This window comes from Filicampus tigris, chromosome 14 (genome assembly GCF_054856515.1).
Source record: "Filicampus tigris isolate MCC_2025a chromosome 14, RoL_Ftig_1.0, whole genome shotgun sequence".
Classification (NCBI taxonomy): domain Eukaryota; kingdom Metazoa; phylum Chordata; class Actinopteri; order Syngnathiformes; family Syngnathidae; genus Filicampus; species Filicampus tigris.
In genome coordinates, this window is record NC_141230.1 from 18097207 (window position 1) to 18115526 (window position 18320).

The 18320-nt window shown below is 42.7% G+C and overlaps 1 protein-coding gene across 5 annotated transcripts in view; it reads right to left on the reverse strand.

Moving 5' to 3' along the window:
- Positions 1 to 18320, reverse strand: part of myo3b (myosin IIIB) — an 81776-nt gene that overhangs the window by 21781 nt on the left and 41675 nt on the right. For all 5 annotated transcript variants that reach the window (XR_015089476.1, XM_086050895.1, XM_086050892.1 and 2 more), the window contains 10 exons: positions 17213 to 17292; positions 15663 to 15683; positions 14295 to 14372; positions 12834 to 13039; positions 10265 to 10376; positions 10030 to 10192; positions 9135 to 9215; positions 7197 to 7293; positions 5740 to 5773; positions 4702 to 4813 (listed from right to left, as the gene is read on the reverse strand). Coding sequence is in view for 4 of the 5 variants with exons in the window: in XM_086050895.1 (XP_085907021.1) it covers positions 4702 to 4813; positions 5740 to 5773; positions 7197 to 7293; positions 9135 to 9215; positions 10030 to 10192; positions 10265 to 10376; positions 12834 to 13039; positions 14295 to 14372; positions 15663 to 15683; positions 17213 to 17292 (984 nt within the window). In the remaining variant the exon portion in view is untranslated. The remainder of the gene's footprint in view (positions 1 to 4701; positions 4814 to 5739; positions 5774 to 7196; positions 7294 to 9134; positions 9216 to 10029; positions 10193 to 10264; positions 10377 to 12833; positions 13040 to 14294; positions 14373 to 15662; positions 15684 to 17212; positions 17293 to 18320) is intronic.

Genomic DNA, 18320 nt, shown 5'->3' on the forward strand with positions numbered 1-18320 from the left:
AGTGTCTGTATATTACCAATAGTTTCTGTAATTGCGATATAACAGCGGGAGTATTAAGAGTTGCGTTCATTTGGGAAAGTCCCGACTGAAGGCCTTGGTGCCAAATGTACGGCCATAATCTCAAGTGAAAACATAAAAAAAAATAAATAAATGTTTTTGGGACATTTTTAAAAAGTTTCAGTTACCGGTACAGATGACAACACTGTCAAAATAATATTTAAAAAAAACAAAAACAAAAAAACGATAATAAGCTTGTTAGAATACAATGAAAAGGCAATAAACCAATCATCAATTCCCACTGTATCCCTGTTACAATACACACTTCTCACTATACAACCGATAAATCAACATTAGTTTTTCCCCGTTTGGTTTCATCAAACGAGCAGGTTAAAAAGTGTCTTCCAAAGTGCAGAGGTAATTGGTCTCTGCGTTGTTGCTCCACTTTAGCGCCGTCTCGCTCTTTCTCTCTCTCTCGCTTGACATGTATGTTTACCACAACCATAATCTTCAAACAGCCTTTAAACATAAGTAGCTCAGCTTTCATAAAGCATAAAGTCAGCTTTGACTGATCCGCCGCCGCACCATCCTGTTTACCACGCCGAGGAGCGCTCTGATCATATCGGCTGCTCGCTGGAGCAAAGTCGTCCTTTCTTGCACGTACCTTGGCGGCTCATTTGCAAACATGTTGTATTTATTAATATTCATGCTCGGGAGACAGGTGACGAGAGGTGACACCGTCTTTTAGAGCGCCGGGCTTACACGACGACACGGTGTACGTGGAGACGGTGACAAAAGGCGGGAAATCAAAGGTCGTTTCGGCGGAGTGCCTGGTGTTCAAAACGCTTTTGTGTTCTCTCCCCAATATAAGCAGCAACGGTGGAAAGTAAAGTACAAATGGTTTCTTATTTTACTAAAGTATTAGGGGTGTAATGAAAACCGGTTTGAATCCGAAAACCGGGTTTCGATTTAAAAGGTAAGGCGCGCACCCCTACTAATATTTGCATTTTACTCTCTGTATTGAAAATCAGATGTATTTGATACTCTGTACGTTTTCAAAATAGACTCTTTACCTTACTTTTTCCAACATCCGCAGAAAATGATATAACGTAAAGAATGTAATGTTGTCGGCTCAAAGAATGATTTGTGTTGAATAAATTGTGCCAGCCTAAAAAAACACAAGCGCTTCAGATGTTCAAAAAGTCTCTTGAAAAAATACATTAAGCTGGGATGTATTTATTCAGTTGTATCATCTAATTTAGCATTTTTTTTTGTAGCCATTAGCAAAGATATGGGAACGCCTTGTTTTTGTTTAGTACAAGCATAAGAGGATAGAGAAACATTTTTTTTTTTCGTTGTGCGAAGTTATCATAATTATATAATTGACAATAAAAAAATCTTTAATTTGGTACTTATAGGGGGGCGTTTTCAGTTTTACAACTGATAGCAAGATTAGCATGTAGCCTGACTAATAATGGGAGCATGACTCAATGGAGTTTTCCTACAACGTTAAATGTTTGTTTGAAGTTTCATTTGATGGAATGTGCAATAAAAAAACAAATCAAAAAGACGTGATCAATGAAAAGTGTTGCTGATTCCACGTCACTTCAGAATCCCCGGCAGCCTTTGGTCCCTTCGCTTTGCTAGTCTTATGACTTGCTATTGGTAAACAAGGGATGGGATTTTTTTTTTCCTGCGGGAGTATGCCGGTGACCACTTTGAGTGTTGCCTGTGAGTGCACGGCAAAATGAGTGATACCTTGTCAGTCACACCTTTGGTTTCTGATTGGTTGTTGTTTTTTTTAGGCACTGCGGTTTCTTAAAGCGGAAGTCAATGCAAACATTTTTTTTTCTCAAGAATATGTTCTATGCAAGCCCACAGGTTGAAACAGGGCATTCTGATAAATATTGCGTTTGTGAAATAAGTGTTAATCCACTCGTTTTTAGCCATCTCTGGGGGCGGCCATTTTGTCTTCTGTCGCAACTGCTCACAATGACCAATCACGGCTCGGATTCAGTAAACAGGTCAGCCGTGATTGGTCGCTGTGAGCAGTTGCGATGTCATTTTCAGTCGACAGAAGACAAAATGGCCGTCCCCAGAGATGGCTAAAAACGAGTGCATTTTGCTGCTTAACGTATATTCTACAAACGCAAAATTATAATTATATAATTATAATTATATAATTATGCCGTGTTGAATGCCGTGTTTCAACTAGCGGGCCTGCTGGGAACATATTCTTGAAAAAAATATGTTTGGGTTGACTCCCGCTTTAAAAGTCAAATTAGAGTGGAACAAGATGAGCCACAGAGGGCTGTTTTTTTTTTTTATTTGACATCGTTTTACAAATTCACTCCTGTAAGGTCTTAGTTTTAACAGCTATGGCAAAGTGTTTTCTTTTAAATGAAACAGTCTGTACTTTTTTTTAACCTTTACTCAAGTAAAGCAGTTCAATTACTTTGAGTCGGGTCTTATTCTTCACACAAGTATCTGTACTTATACTTAAGTACAAAGTGTGAGTACTTTTGCCATCTCTGATAAATGTCAACATTGTGGGTTTTTCCCTGCAGGATTACAAATCAGCAAAAAAAAAAAAAGGCAACATTTTCTCTCCAGGGATAGAAATCCCCCCCCAAAAAAACAACAGCAAAAGGCTATTGCACGACCCTACGTCCGTCAAACACATTAAGAGCTTCCAGGTCACGCCCAGCTGTGGTGGCAATAATGGAAGCGGGGTGCAGAGAGAGTCCGGAGGGGCGCGCTAATTCGATTCTCACGGCTAATCCTGACACACTCGGGTCGAGCTCCGGCCCAGGAGAACTGATGCGATCACCAGAGGCGACAGCAGGATGAGACACAGGAAGGAGCTCGGTCTCTAGACATCTGGCGAGGCAAGGCTCTCATGAAAAAAGACGCAGAAGAAGAAGGGGGGGGGGGGGGCGAAAAAAAAGAAGCCCTCAGATGTGCGCAGATCAAAGTGTGCCCTTGGTGCCGGAGCCACCCTGGTCTCTTATTCAAATGGACTTTCCTGAAAGCAGTCAGACCTTAGAACATAAACCAGGCAGGAGAACGCTGACTGTGGATATCAGAAATCTGTTTGTTATATATGAGGACAGAGAAGATACTTTTCAAATTTTCATTAAAAGAGTTTCGAGGACACTTGGCCAACTCAGGAGGGAGCGTTTGATGACCCCAACATGAACAATAGAAACTGTGGGGCGCAGGTTTGAACTATGACTGATAAATCCTAATATGGATGAGCATTATGTTCTATGGTTCTCCTTTTCTGTACCGAATGTGACCTAAGGTGATTCTTCTTTTAATATCAGGTGGTAAGATGCATGAGGTCACAGTACAAGGTACACTCTAAAAACAATTGGGTTAAAAACACACTTTTGGGTCAAAAATGGACCGATCCACTATTTGACCCACTTTCTTGCGTTGTTTTGTACAAAACAGTCCCATTTTTAGGGTTGTTTTGTAGAAAACTACCCATTTTTGAGAGTTGGATCAAATTGACCCAAGTAGTGGATTGGTCCATTTTTGACCCAAAAATGCGGGTCAGTAGGGTGAAACAGTAGGTTCATTGAAGACTCCAAATTGGCCGTGTGAATGGTTGTTTGCTTATTTGTGCGCCGTGATTGGCTGGCACAACATGCCGCAGCTCTCCTACCACCCTAATGAGAATTAGCAATATAAAAATTGGATGGTTTTATATTTTTTTTCATGTTTCAAGATGCAAAGACTAGAATGGTTCAGTAGTCGTGATTCGTGCTCATATTCACTGAAAATGTTGAAAAATGTTCATGTTAACGAAAGTAAGGAAAACTTATCTCGGGACTTCCGCAGGGGAAAAACAAGCAAAGTGTCATGAAAGCATCACTTTTCCTTGGCATAGGTAAGAACAGAGAAAAAACAAACAAACAAGAAATAACTCCACTGGGATGTTGGTGCTTTGTGTTCTGTCAAAACGAAAGCTGCCGAGACTCCTGACAAAACGCGTGTTTGAGCAAACTGGCATTCAATGAAACGTCTCCTTCCGTAATCACTCTGACATTCCAAATCAGACACTTGAGTAGCAGTGATGCCTGGGAGCGGGGGTCACCTGTATGCAGCATTAGCGAATTAGCCGCTATCTAACCCAGACCTGCTGTGGCGTGCTGACACTAATCCCGGGCCCGCTCGGAGAGCCCTGTCTGTGTTACATTATCATGTCTAATCCCCGTAATCTTCCCAGCCGCGCAGCTAAATGCTATTCCACCTCCGTCACTTACCTCGTAGCCCTCTAATAACACTAATGAGGGGCTGGGCCCGCCTCTGCCCCTAGTGGTGGAGGTTGTAATCAGCGGTCCCACTGTGCCGCCACCCACTCAGCCTCGCGGGCAACGGAATTAATGTAATTCATGGCCTGGGGCGGCAAGCAAATCAAACATATGTTCAACAAATCAGGGTTTGTGTATTTTCATGTCAGCGCGACTTTGCAGGTCTATCAGAGTCATTTGGGAGACGTTTATGACGAGCTGACCCGCGTGATTAAAAAAAAAAGGCCACAGGAATACTTCTGGCTGTCAACAAAGAATTGGAGTTGGGAAGGGATGAGAGGTGGAAAAAGCCCCCCCCCCCCCGCTTTAAAAATGGCACTTTATCCACTAAAAGCGGGATTTTGGCGTAATTACCTGCACCCGCCGGCATCGCGCGCAGGCTTACCTTGTTTACACTGCGCGTCTCGCAGCCTGCCTGTCTCCCTGCGAGGCTTCGTCACACCGTCTTTGTCTCTCTTCGCGTCTTTCGCGCGTCTGTCTCGGCTGTCGGGGCCGACCTTGAAAGCAGAGGCGTAAACACACCCAAAGGAGCCATGTCAGTGAGGGCCTGGGGGGGGTGGCGGTGGGGGTTGGGCGATGGGCCACAAGCAGAAACAATCCCTCGCAACCTAGAAAACCACTCATGTATATGCCACGTTGGTTTATTTACAATTTAGCATGCGTACTGCACAATTGCCGCCTATTGTTGTGCTTTGCAATGTGAATCAAATGCTAATGCAATTGCACTCCCTGCTAGCAAACAGCCACACATCGACTTAATTGTAGGGGGAAAAAAAAACAGCCCATAGACTTCCTCCCATATTTAATTTATCGTTGAATAAAAAAAAAAAAAAAAAAAATAGTATAGGAAAGTATTAATCTTCTTAACATTTCTAAGTACATCCTCCAAAGGATTTTGCTTTTTTAATCTTACATATGCTCTGCAGAGTTACTGGCAAAAACTGTACATTTCCCTCATTTCATCCTTTCAACATCAAATGGTGAGCAGCAAAAATTGGATCAGACTTCAAAGAGTGTGATGTGCTCCAAGTCACGGAGTGGCTCTTCTATTTCACATATTGAATCCGAGCAGGATATCAAAGTGCTACCAAAGAACCCCAGGTCTTTACTAAAAAAGGGCTCTAACATCTGTAGAAAGAGGAGCGCAAAGACAAATCACCTCGGGGGGAGAGTGAGCATTTATTCTCAGCCGTGAATTTCCAGCTTTTTGATTCTCTCGCTCCCGTACCACCCTGTCTTCTCTGCTGAGATGGAGGCTGAAGTGCGAGAGCTCTTCTTTTTTTTTTTTTTTGTCTCAAGGACTCAAAACATTTCCAAAGGAATAATCTGCAGCTTTAAAGAGGAGTGCTATTTGAGATAGACGGCTAAAAGTAAAGGGCTAAAGTCAACCGATTTCTCATTTGATAGATATTTCCTTACTCACATTTGCTATATGTAGGCTCTTCGGGCTCTGAGACCTGTGAAAGCAAGGAGCATTTGTGGGTGACGAAAACAGAAAACAGGAGAATATTTCAAAACACGTAACCATGCAGGTAAAGTGTAGGTAATCTGCTGAAAATGTTTCTGCAACCCTCCAAGTGTGTTCATGTCAATAAATGACACGTTCATGACACATTAGCGGACACTGGGCCAACATGCTAACGCAGCTAACGAGCGCACAGCCGCCGCGTCAATTGGCTTCGTTTTGCTTTTCCGAACGCTATTCATTATTCTAGTCATTCACTGAATGACTCGCTCTACGAAAGTGAAACAGTAAAACAGGTGTCATTTGTTTTGTTTTTAGTCAGTGTTAACGGCGCTGACGCTTTGGAAAGTTAGCATGTCATGATAACAGCTTGCTAACGCCACTGTTTGCTGCCATTTGTGTTAGTGTAGCCAAAATAACTGACAAAAAAAATCAAACAAATAAATCATAACTTGTTGTCGCTTTTAACGGCTAAGCAAAAAAATGCCGCTTGTAGAAATGTTGTAAAAAGCGCCACTTCCTCTTGTGTGATGCTGCTTAACTGAACATCATTATCTTTTTTTTTTTTTGTTGCTCATGTTACATAGGTTTCTATTGTGCAGGTGTGCCTAATGTTGTGGCCAGTGAATGCGTATACAAAAGCTGAAGAAGAACAAGCACGCAAGGTGAGAATCAAGTTCCCGGCGGGATGAAAACGGGCCAGATCATGTCAAAGTAAATCTATATGGAGAGATTCCAGCGCTGATTAAACAGAATTGTTAAGTGGAGGTTTGAAGTATGTCTCACCAAGGAATATGATTGTAAACACGGAGAGAAAAATCCCCGATGAGCCTCCGCTTGGTTGAAGGATGCAAGCTGCATAACACTTTCAGATGTGTAAATCCAGAATTGGGGAGTTTAGACGCTCAGAGTTGGCCAAAAGTCATACAAGATATCAGTGTAAAATGTGAGTCAGATCATTACGTTTTCTTTCTGATTCAAAGCCCACTTTGTTATTTCTTTGTTACACGGATTTTTAGCAAGTCAACTAGAATCGTCATCATAGAAGTTGCAAAGCCGGGGCCTCGCCTCCTGCTTTGCGCTTACTTCCTGAATGACTGGCCCGTCCACGTGCTGGTTCAACAAAGATTCAGAGTCGTACATCTGGAGAAGAGCGCAGCGCTTAAAGTCCTATTTGTGGCTGGCGGAAAGATATTTATCGCATTTGTGAAAGTGCAGGAGGAGGAGCGCGGGGAGGAGCGCTCTGATGGGCTTGAAACAACAGCGCATTAGAAAGCAAAAGGGAGGCAGTGAAAGTTCTTCTTGCTCTGTATACGCCCCTCTCCAACGAGTCTGTTTTTTTTTTTTTTTTTAAAGCGCAGCGCCAACACGAAAGCAAGAAACGAAGGCCCCGAGGAGAGGATGTGGAGGCTCACCCCATATGGTCCTCCTTGGTGGTCGTCGCTCCAGCCTTAGGGTTACATCTGCGCCTCTGACGTCCACAGTCCTGACGTACGCGATGGCCCCTGTACGCTGCACAGGAGATGAAGTTCAGATATGTCCTCACTTACAGAAAAAGCCTCTTTGCCACACAGGCGTTTAGCAAACCTCTAATGTAAATCGCCGTAGAACAGGGGCGACCAAAGTTTTGCCACAAATTGAAAGTTTCTTTCACTGAAAATATTTGATACAAGTTTTGATATGATGACAATTTCACCGTAATTTCTAGAGAATAACGGGGCCTAGAGAATAACAGGCCTTGATGCAGGCCCACTAGTTGAAACACGGCATTCTGAGTAATATTTGTGTTTGTGAAATATCAACCCATTTTTAGCCATCTCAGGGGGCGGCCATTTTGTCCTTTTGGTCAACTGAAAATGACATCACAACTACTCAGGACTGAGGGAGCGGCCAATCGCGGCTCAGCTTCGGAAAGCAGGTCAGCCGTGATTGGTCGTTCCCTGAGCCGTGAGTAGTTGTGATGTCACCTTCAGTCGACAGAAGTGACAAAATAGCCCCCCCCCCAGAGATGGTTAAAAACGTGTGGATTAACGCTTATTCCACAAACGCAATATTTATCAGAATGCTTTGTTTCAAATAGTGGGCTTGCATAGGACATAGTCTTGAAAAAAAATTTGTTTGGGTTGACTTCCCCTTCAAGAAAGTGCAATTGAGCAAAGGCCACTGTGGATTACAGAGACAAATTTGAGCTCATGTAGATAGTAAACGAAGCACCCTGACTGCTTTGTGCTGGTCTTGTAAAATGATATGCACAGAAAAATGAGAACTGGACTACATTGTTGTATTTTACATGGTATAATCTAATCGATGGGCGAGTGTTTACACCCCCCCACCCCACCCCAAGATCTGAGGGGCCACGAGGCTCATGTATTTGAAAGGCATCTGTTTATTTTCCAAATGCAAATGCAGCACACCTCAAAGGCTATAAGCTGCAGAGAACACACCGCGTGAAATGTGTTGGAGTGTCGTGCCGGCGGGGGGGGGGGGGGGGGGTTCCCTGAGGCCCCACTTATGTCAGGTTCAGGTTCTCCAAATAACCCGCACCCAACGCCAGCGGCCACACACAAGCACGAGACACAAGAGTAAGACGGCAGCGACGGCGGCGAGGCTTTCCCTCCCGTCGCAATCCCGTTGATCCTTTCTGCCGCCTTATTTACAAGCGTGTTAATGGGCGACGTTCGACAAAAGGTGTGCGCGGGCTAGCGAGGTGCTCCCGCGCGCCAGATGAGGGGAAGCCCTTAGAGGAGGAGGCCAAACAAAGCCAGATCTCCTCCCCCCTGCCCTCCTCTATCCTGCCCCTTTTTGGCATCCACACTTGTCCTCCACAGAGGAGGAGGAGGAGGAGGAGGAGGAGGGCGAGAGGGTGGGGGCTAGGAAGGTTAATGTGCCCACTTTGATCTCTGTCAAGGCACACTGAGTAAGAATTAATTTACATTTCAGATGAAAAGGTTGACAGTATAAAAAGGCATCTTGTTTCTGGTATGCGAGGGCCGTGTAATAGGCGAGGAATTTGGAGAGAGGAAGTGGCGAGGAAACAGAAGGGATAAGCCCCTCTCTCGCTTTTACTGGGAAAGAGATGAAAGCGAAGCCTGATCTCAGTATGCAATGTTCTTCGGAAACGTGGGGACCAAATGCTGGCCAAGAACTTTCACAAGAGCGGCTCCATGCATTATTAATTGATGATTACTTTTTCCTAGGCTACTCATGAGATCAAAAACCAGGTTGACAAAGATTTTTTTTTTTTTTGCAAAGCTTTACACCCGTTTTTGGGGGGAAAATGTATGAAAAAGTCACTAGGACCGTGAGAAATTCTAAAGTGGGGAAAAAAAAACGTGTCCAAGTTTTTTTTTTACCTGACTGGATACGCAGCGCTGCCTCTTCCCGCTCCTTTTTCATTTGTTTGAGGATCTGCCGTGCGACGAAGCCCCTCCATGCTGGCGAGAAACAAAAAGGGATGTGTGTTTGTGTGAAACCGTCAGAAGTATACGCACACACAAAATACAAGATCCCCACTTCAAAACAACGGATCAAGCAGGTGGCCCAGGGATGGATCCCTCTGAACTCTCCGAAGCCTTATTGTCTCCTCTGAAGCGTTGCTCTCGACCCGCCGAGGTCAAGCCGTGGCTATCAAACGGATCCCGTTGACGGTTTATCAGTAAACAAAGCGGCGGCGGTTAGTCCAGAATAGTAAACTGTGATGTGTAAGGCTCACCGACTGTCAACGCGTCAAGGATTCGGAAAATTCCGGAGAAATTTAGCTTTTTTATGCTGGGGGGGAAAAAAGAAAAAAAAAAAAAAAAAAAAAGAAGAGGCCTTTTTGCAGGGATGTTTTTGTGACGATCTCGCCTATTGGAAAGCTTGTCAAAAAAACACCTTCAAATTAAAGTAAAGCGGTATAACTTCATTATTTCTCATTCCCCTTGACCCTTTTATTAGATTTTCTACTTGAGGGACCGCATCCTCCTCTTGGCTGAGTTTCAGTTGAAAAATATCCACCAATTACTCATACAGGCCAAAATTCTGTGATGTCAACAGGTGGAAATGACTGATGTTTTTTTGTTTTTTTTCTTTCCCGAAAATTCCACAAATATAGCAACCACTAGTCGCTACTACTCCTTAGGTACTAAACTGTACTGTAGTTTGTTTCCACAATGGAAGGCACCGCTTCCACAATGGTTGCTGGTACAAACCTAACTTATTCATTCCAAATTCTTCCCCGTCTCATCCGTCACGGTAACGTGAGCGTACCTGACTGGATGACGGCGGCGCTCTCGTTCCTCTTCTCCTTCCCCTTTCTGTAGCGCCGCGCCCCCAGCCAGCCTTTGGTGTAGGCTTGCAGCACCACCACTCGAGCTATCACCTCCCTCAGCAGCAGGTTCAGCTGCTCCACATGGTAGTACCTGAGAAACACCTGACAAGATGGCAAAAGCCATCAATCGCATCATTCAGTCAATAGAATGGCCGCTTCAAATGACCGCTGCACCTTTGTCCTTCCCAGCACCCAGTCTTCCAGTTTGGCTCGCTCCAGAATGGTGGCCGCGTTCTCTTTGCTGGTTTCTGGCATCTGATGAGCTCGGAATGCAAGGTAGTAGTATCTGCAGGAGAATATGGCATTTGACAGCAGGGTTTGTCCCTGTCTCTACTTATCAGCCTTTTGATGAACCGGTGACCTGTTCTTATTTAACTCCAAGGTTACAAAGGTGAGACGTCAACTTTCAAATGCACAACTTTATGTTGTCTAACAAGGAGCCGAACGGCACGACTGGCAACAGGTGTTTGAGCCGTGAAAACGTCCAAGGATGTCCACTTCTATGCCTTTCTGTGACCCTTCCAGTCTCTCTATTGCAGAAACAGGCGGGCCACAGGATGCATGAGGCTCTGAGTGGGGCCTTGATTAATCCCCTCCCCCCTTTCCCCCAAAAAAGCGTTTCAAAGAAAAAGAATTTGAAAAAAAAAAACAATTTTTTCCACAACCTTCCCACAAAAAAATCCTCAAAAAAAAAGTCATGAAAAAAATTGGCGGGAAAATTCAGGAAAAAAAAAAAAAAGGGAAAATCCAAAATATGAAATAATATTTTAAAAAGAAATAACTAAATAGAATCTGAGAATATGTGAATCCACAGGGGTGTAACTGAATTTGCAAGGGTCAACTGTAGTTTTAAGTTGTAATACCACCAATCACCACTAGATGGCAGACATGTCTTAGTTACTCTTCCGTTGGGTCTTATATCGCCCTTTAATGCAACACGAGTCGGCCTAATATATTTTCTACGGATCTGGAATGACACACAGGACAAATGTAGTGCAGTACCTGAATAATATTAACATTTTGAGTGCACGCTTGATTGCGAGAGTTCCGATTTCAGCATCCCGGTGCCCTCATACTGGTCAGTTCACTTTAATCACTAAAACCTCACACATGTAGGCTGTGTAACGAGAGGCGATAAAACGCCGGACCTTCTGTGTGCCAATGTGAAAGGGATCATACGGCTTTTCTTCTACCGTTGCTATGCTAATGATTAGGTAGGATAGGTAACCTTCTTAGCTCAAGGCTGGTGGCCGAATATGTCTTAAAGACATAAATCAAGACTACAAATTTTGACAACCTCTTGCTTACACCATAGAAGAAATAGAAATAGAGTTCCCCCCCCCCCCCCCCCCCACATCAATGTGCATCCGACTGCTTGCCAAGCCCTCACTCTCCTGATTCTCTTCTTCGCGTTTACCTAATACCAGCATGGGACACTAAAGTGGGACATGAAAGACTAGTATTTCATGTCTTCTGTTTCGGTTTTGCTGGGAAACAACAATGGTGAGGCAAACGTCTTTGAATGACGCCCCTCCGCCTTCATTTTCTTATTCCTGTTGATACCTGTTATGTCTTTGATGATAAATACAAAGCACCGCTCACGACATCAGACAGGCCTTTGATATGAGAGGACGCGTTTGAATCAGGTTTGATTCAAAGTGGAGGTTAGCCGTTCGGACCGTCTGCAATGACTCAGATAGGATAAAGTGGATCCATTGGTCTCACTCACGCGTGAGGGAAAATTACAGGTGAGAAAAAGATGTCCTTTGACCTCAGTTATCTCAAGCGCCTTGCATCTGATGCAATTTAAAATCAGTCGGATAGTTTTAAAGTTTTTAATACCGTTTTGCCTACTTTGACAAAAAAAAAAAATGCTTCACTTTGAGGCCGAATCCTTTGCAAAATACACGTGGTCAAAAATGAAGTGCGCGTTTCACGTTTCCCTAAAGCATACACTGTGTAATCATCTCAGTCTTTTTTTTTCTTTTTTTTCCCCTCCAAACACATTACAAGTCTTGTTAATTAAATTTCATATCACCTCAAAGACTGGAAAATTGCAGGTGGTTGGAACATTTTACAAAGGGAAAATGATTAAAATATTGCAGCCTTTCATTTTTTTTTTTTTTACGAAAGGGTCACCTAGGTATACAGGTCCATTCATTAGGTACAGCGAGATGAAACAAATACCTAGTAAATTGTTCAATGCGAGTATAAACTCGTCTCTAATGAGATTCCAATGTTTGATTTTTCTACATCTGATTTGGGTGCTGGGTCACAACACAGAGTAAAACTAAAATGCCAGAAAATTCATGTCAAGTAAGGATTAGGGCTGCTCGATTATGAAAAGAAAAAAAAAAAAAAGAGTCATGATTATTTTGGTAATCATTGAAATCACAATTATTGAAACGATCATTTATTTTTGGGTACAAAACAAGAGAATATGTTTAAATGTAAGAAATATAAAGACAAATAAATGTAAGCTCCTTTTGGACCAAACAAAATGACTTGTTATAAAATAAAGACAATTTAAAAAGGTGCAAATGTATGCCTTGTGTAACCAAACATATTGCGTTGGATATAAATGAATATTAATACTTTTTTTTTTTTACGATTGTGCCAATTTTGTAATCGTGGCGTGCAATAATCGTAATTGAATTTCAATTAATTCCACATCCCTACTAAGGATACCTGAAAAAATCAACTCGAGTACATTTTTCATCTTGCGTGCGCGCGCGTGTCTTACCTAGTGACAAACTCCGCAAAGGCGATGCGGTGCGAGTATCCTTGGCGGCGGATGTTGACCGTCTCCAGGATGCCCGTGTAGCGCAGCTGCACCATCACTCTCTCCTTGCAGAAGCACAGCGCCCGCCTGTCGTCGTTGGGCTTGATGCAGCGGACAAAGTGCGGCTGACCCACCACCATCTTGGAGAGCAAATCCATCAGAGAGTACTGCAAACATATCACAAGAGCGGTCAACGTCAACGACGACAAAGTTCTCATTTCAACAACAACAGAGGATCAAAATATGAAATGCAATTCCCGAAAATTCAAAGTTTATTCCCGCCGAAATGACTAGCTGGTAGAATAGAATTGAATCTGAATCAAAAGGGGGCAATTGTTTCTGGAACACCTCGCGGGAAACGTACGGTTCTTGTTCTACTGTGTTGACTGGCTGCTCGCAAACTTTGCGTGTCGGACACTCAGTGCTGATGGGATGATCACCTGTGTCACGCACGCATCTGCTGGCTCGTGTCTGCTCATCCAAACATCTGTGAGCGGGATGACGCAAATCATGAAATGGGGGGGGGGGGGCGGACGGGTACAGAATGGGGCGGGCCAAAGCCTGTCGAGTTTTGATGCAGATCCGTTTTTCCGTTTTAAGGGTGGGCGTTTTTCATTTCTACAATTGCCTTGAAACTGGTGTGAAAAAATAAAAAGGGAAGGAGGAGCCCATCTGAAGTGTGTACAAATGTTGTGACATTACACAAAAGCAAATAAAACCGGAACACCACAAAAAAAACAAATCCAAATGAACAACTGGAAACATGAACATTAACATCAAAATGAAGCTCTCAACTCATTTCCACTTATATAGTTTTCTTTTCACCAAGATGTCACAAAATGTCAGTAAAGTACTACTTTGTCTAAATGGAGCTCCTCAACTCAATTCAACATAGTTCCTTGGCACCAAGATGCCATGGTATGGCCGCAAATAATTACTTTGTCTAAATGGAGCTCCTCAACTCAATTCAACATAGTTCCTTGGCACCAAGATGCCATGGTATGGCCGCAAATAATTACTTTGGTCTGAATGGAGCTCCACAACCCATTTCAACAGAGTTTCTTAGTACCAAGATGCCACAAAATGGTGACAAAGGACTATTTTTGTCTAAAAGAAGCTCCTCAACTCACTTGCACAGAGTTTCTTGGTACCAAGATGCCACAAGATGGCAGAAAAAAAACAACAACAACACTTTTATAGCTTTGGCGTAAGCACAAAAACGGCAGCATTTGTTTTTGTTTTTTTCCAAAAGTGGAGGTTCACTGTACGTCCCACTAGTGACAGGCAAGAGAAAAAAAACCCAACAACGTTTTATTCCATAAACCGTAATGGCAGTGGAGCTCTTTGCAAAGCGCAAACTTTGGGACTGTGTCGTTACTGAACATCTTTGTCGAGTGTCAAGTGTCAAGAAAAAGAACCTACGCGGAAATAGGAGGCCACCGTCTGTCTCCTCATGTTGCTGGTTTCCTCTGGGTGACGCATCATCTCCATGGTGTCCACCTGAACACAAACGCCCACAGTGAGCACTGCGCGTTGATGAGCCGACCAGAACCGGGCCGCCAACGCGCCCGTCCCGCCTACGTAAGCGCGTTGAAATCCGCCGCCGTTTATTTATTTGTATTTTTTTTTTTTTTGCAATGCCGATGTCGACGGTGAGCTCCGGAGACATAAAGGTATCGTTCCAGCAGCTCGAAATGGGCCGGCTGAGAACGCACATCTGTACTAAGCGTGGCTCTCTGTATAACGCGGGCCCATAAACAATTAAAGCTAACAATCTAGGGAATAAGCGGGCGCCGCTGTGGGGCACGGGAGAATTGCCGAGCAGTCTGAATAATGAGACTCGCCATCATGAAGCATACAGCCATCCCTACCGCGGATTAACGAGGACACAATATAAGCGTTCTAATGGCTTTGGCAGTTCACGGCTTCATCAAAATTAATGAAGCAATAGATATTTTATGGTAAGCCTACGTGGCAAAGTGCATATCTTAATACTTTAGTTCAACAGAGAAAGGAAGGTACGTGGAAAAAGCTCTCTACGCGAGCGTGATGAGCGCGGGACGCCTTTGAGAATTTCTGATCATTCCAGCAGTACAAAGGCCTGACTTGCAGTTAAAATGGCTTAACAACCCTGGCTTGACTTTATTCTGCTTGTTCCGGGGACTTGTTGTAACTGTCACTTCCTCTCAACTTCGCTTCCCAACTTTGAATGCGAACATGATGGCGTACATATTACATCAGTCCCGCTGACTATTAAAACGTCCGCTCTTGTTTCCGGAATATCGGAGAAGGTTCATTGCCGGAAGACGGACTGCGATTGAAGCGCGCAAGCGGATCGGATTTCCGGTTGGAGGAACAAGACCAAGTTTGGATGACAGTGAAGTTGAAGAATGTGAATTCGAAACGCACGTTTTCAATCCAGCCGCGCGGTTCCGTTTGGTGTCTTTCAAGTTGTTGACATCAAAATAACGGATCAGTTCTTATTCTCTTTGAGAGCTGGCAGAACTAAACAAGCAGAAATGAGTTCCGTGTGACAATGGAAATGTTGACAAGACTAAAAGTGTTTTTCCTTAAAACAACAAAAAAGAATCTAAAAGTCTACTCTGCTGATTCTCAAACTTTTTACAACAAGGACCACAATGTACTGTGGCGGATTTAAAAAAAAAAAAAGTTCAAGCCACTTTCATTTTAGGCAGATTTGGAACATTCAGTTAAGCAAATAACTTAGTTGAACTGATCCATTTGGCGGAAACGTGACTTAAGGTTATGGACGATCCACTAAAGCCTTACCTTCAAGAGGTATTTGGGAGACTTTGAGTACAGGAAACATGGAAACAAAGAGGAAGACAAGTGTAAAGAGCAAACCACAGCAGTTAAAAAAAAAAAAAAAAAAAATTTAAAAAAAGGAGATGAAGTCCTTTTCCAAATGGGAAATGTGCATTCAAATGTTTTTTTTCCCTTCAACTTTGGACCAAGTGTAAAACAGAACACATAACAGTCATTGGTCCATTTGCAAATGAAATGGTAAAATGATGCCGAATAGCAGTAAACTCGCAAGGCAGCGAGTTGGGCCAACAGCCACCTTGAGGCTGCTGTTGAATCCCACAAGTTAAGAGGAAGAAAATATTTGGGGGTTTTTTTCTCACTAGAATTTAATAGGATGTCAAATGCGTGGCAATGCTCTTTCATTAGTAGAAAACAGACATTCCGCTAGGTTAAAATTTCACATCACCATCTGTAGTATCCTTGACTTGTGGAAAACTGATCTACGAGTACAATACAGTGGGGAAAGTCCAAACTATGCAGAGACCAAGACCATAAACACATATATATATATTTTTTAATAGTTTCATCCTTTCTACAAGCTTTAAAGAGATTTCAATGTATTGAAAACCTTTTTAAACACACAAAATATGTGGCTTTAAGAGGCGGCACCTGTTGTAGAGGACTATCGGCGTTCGATAAATGGCTGATAAAGTGGCTATCCTTTCCCACATGCAAGGGCATCACAGGAAGCAGTTAACCGGTAAAAACCCAACAAAAGAAGTCAATGAGTTGAAAACATAAGAAAAGGTGGGAGGAGAAAATGTAGCGGTTAACTTTTCATACAGATTTCTAGACAGATTCTTACAAAAATTTGTATTGAAATATGACTCCTGACCACCCTTGGCTCCCACGTAGCTCTGCCACGGCACTGATTTTGATTGGTTCCGTTTGCCATCTATATTGTCGATGCATTAATGGGCTTCTCTCTCTAAATTGTGGGCTGGTCTTTTTGGTTAAAAAAAAAAAAAAAAAAAAAAAAAAAAAAAAAAAAAAGGAGAAATACATTTTTTTTTTTTAGGAAAATAATGAAATAGCACTGAGACGCCAGCCCACCGGGCATCTGCCCACTACACCCGATGGCCAGTCCAGCCCTGGACGGACGGAATGAGAAAGGCTGTTGTTTCCCAAGGAGCATAACTAAAAAAAAGTATATTTGTTTTATGAGATCATAACTGTTAAGAGACGGGGTTTGAAAGTATGCTTAGGACCACCAATTGAAGAATGTCGACTCTCTAATTTGGGGAAACCAAAGTTTCCTTAAGTGGTAATAAACATCAGAAAAAGTTGCAAAATTCCTTTTAGGCTGCTCGCACTAACTGCCAGATGGCGATGCTGCCTCACCACAAGCAAGAGAACAAACATAACAGGGTAGTCTATTAATGTGGCTACGCTTCACAGCACAGTTGGGTTTTTTTTTTGTTTAGTTTTTTTATAGTGCTGCGTATGGCTGCAATGCCTGTGAGCAACTCATAAAAAGCATAACGCTCTCATATGCGACACGTCGGGCGTCTCACCTTGGTGCGTCCTGAGCTGAGCTGCGGCGGCAGAGATCGAGAGGCGGCGTTCACTCGGGCTCGGGCCGTGGCCAGATTCCCTGTCCAAAACAAAAAAAAAATGGAGTCATATCTTCATATTTGGTTCAAAGAGGATGCTTGATTGGCTGTGTAATATTTGCGAGCATTATTGGCGTTAAGAATATTGTTGAGCAATCAATGTGATGAGATCTTGAATAAACAAATGGTCTTGCCAAAACCAAAAATCATAACGGCCCGAAATTCGTAATAGGAAATTTTCATTTACAAATGATGACATTTTCCACTGCATCAAAAAGTATTTCTTTCTATGGCCAGAGAGTAAATAAAATCCAAAAGTAAGAAGTACACAACATTTTCAGTCATCACGGATATGCTTTGCCATAGACTAAAATCCTTTGGCCAATAATCTTACTTCATCTATTAAAAAAAAAACAACAACAAAATCTGCAAATGATGTTTTCGTGTATGAGATTTTACAACTATAGATAGAGAATTAGTGCTTATAGAAATTCTTGCAGCAGCTTGTTATGATTGGCAATAGTGTTCCTACATTTTAAGAATACATGCTGACTAAAAGCATGAAATCCTGCACAAATTAAAATTCCAGTTTCAGGGATTTTTTTGTGTGTTTCACAAAAATAAAACATCTGTGTAAAAGAAAGCTCCCAATTTTTTTTTTATTACATCCATAGAACAGGAACTACAATTCCACAAACAAACAAAAAATTAAACTAAATTTCAATTTTTTTTTAACACACAACTGCACAAAGTTCGCCAGACTCATCAAATGACAACCTCCTTTGTTTTTTTTTGTTTTTTTATTGCCTGGCAATTTCGCAGATTTACAAGCAATCATTTTTCAACTGGTTTTTAGAGTACTTCCACGGGCAAATTGAAAAAATTGCGTGTCGATCGCGCCTGTAAGCCCCTGTAACAGTGGTGGCGCTAGCTAATGCGACATTAAGCTAGTTTACCGCTACCGATAAACACTACAGAAGAAGAACAAGAACGGCCAAAAGTGCACGGGGGCTTCCTCTCATTTGCCCCACATGTCGCTCAACAACATAACTAAAATGATAACGCCTCA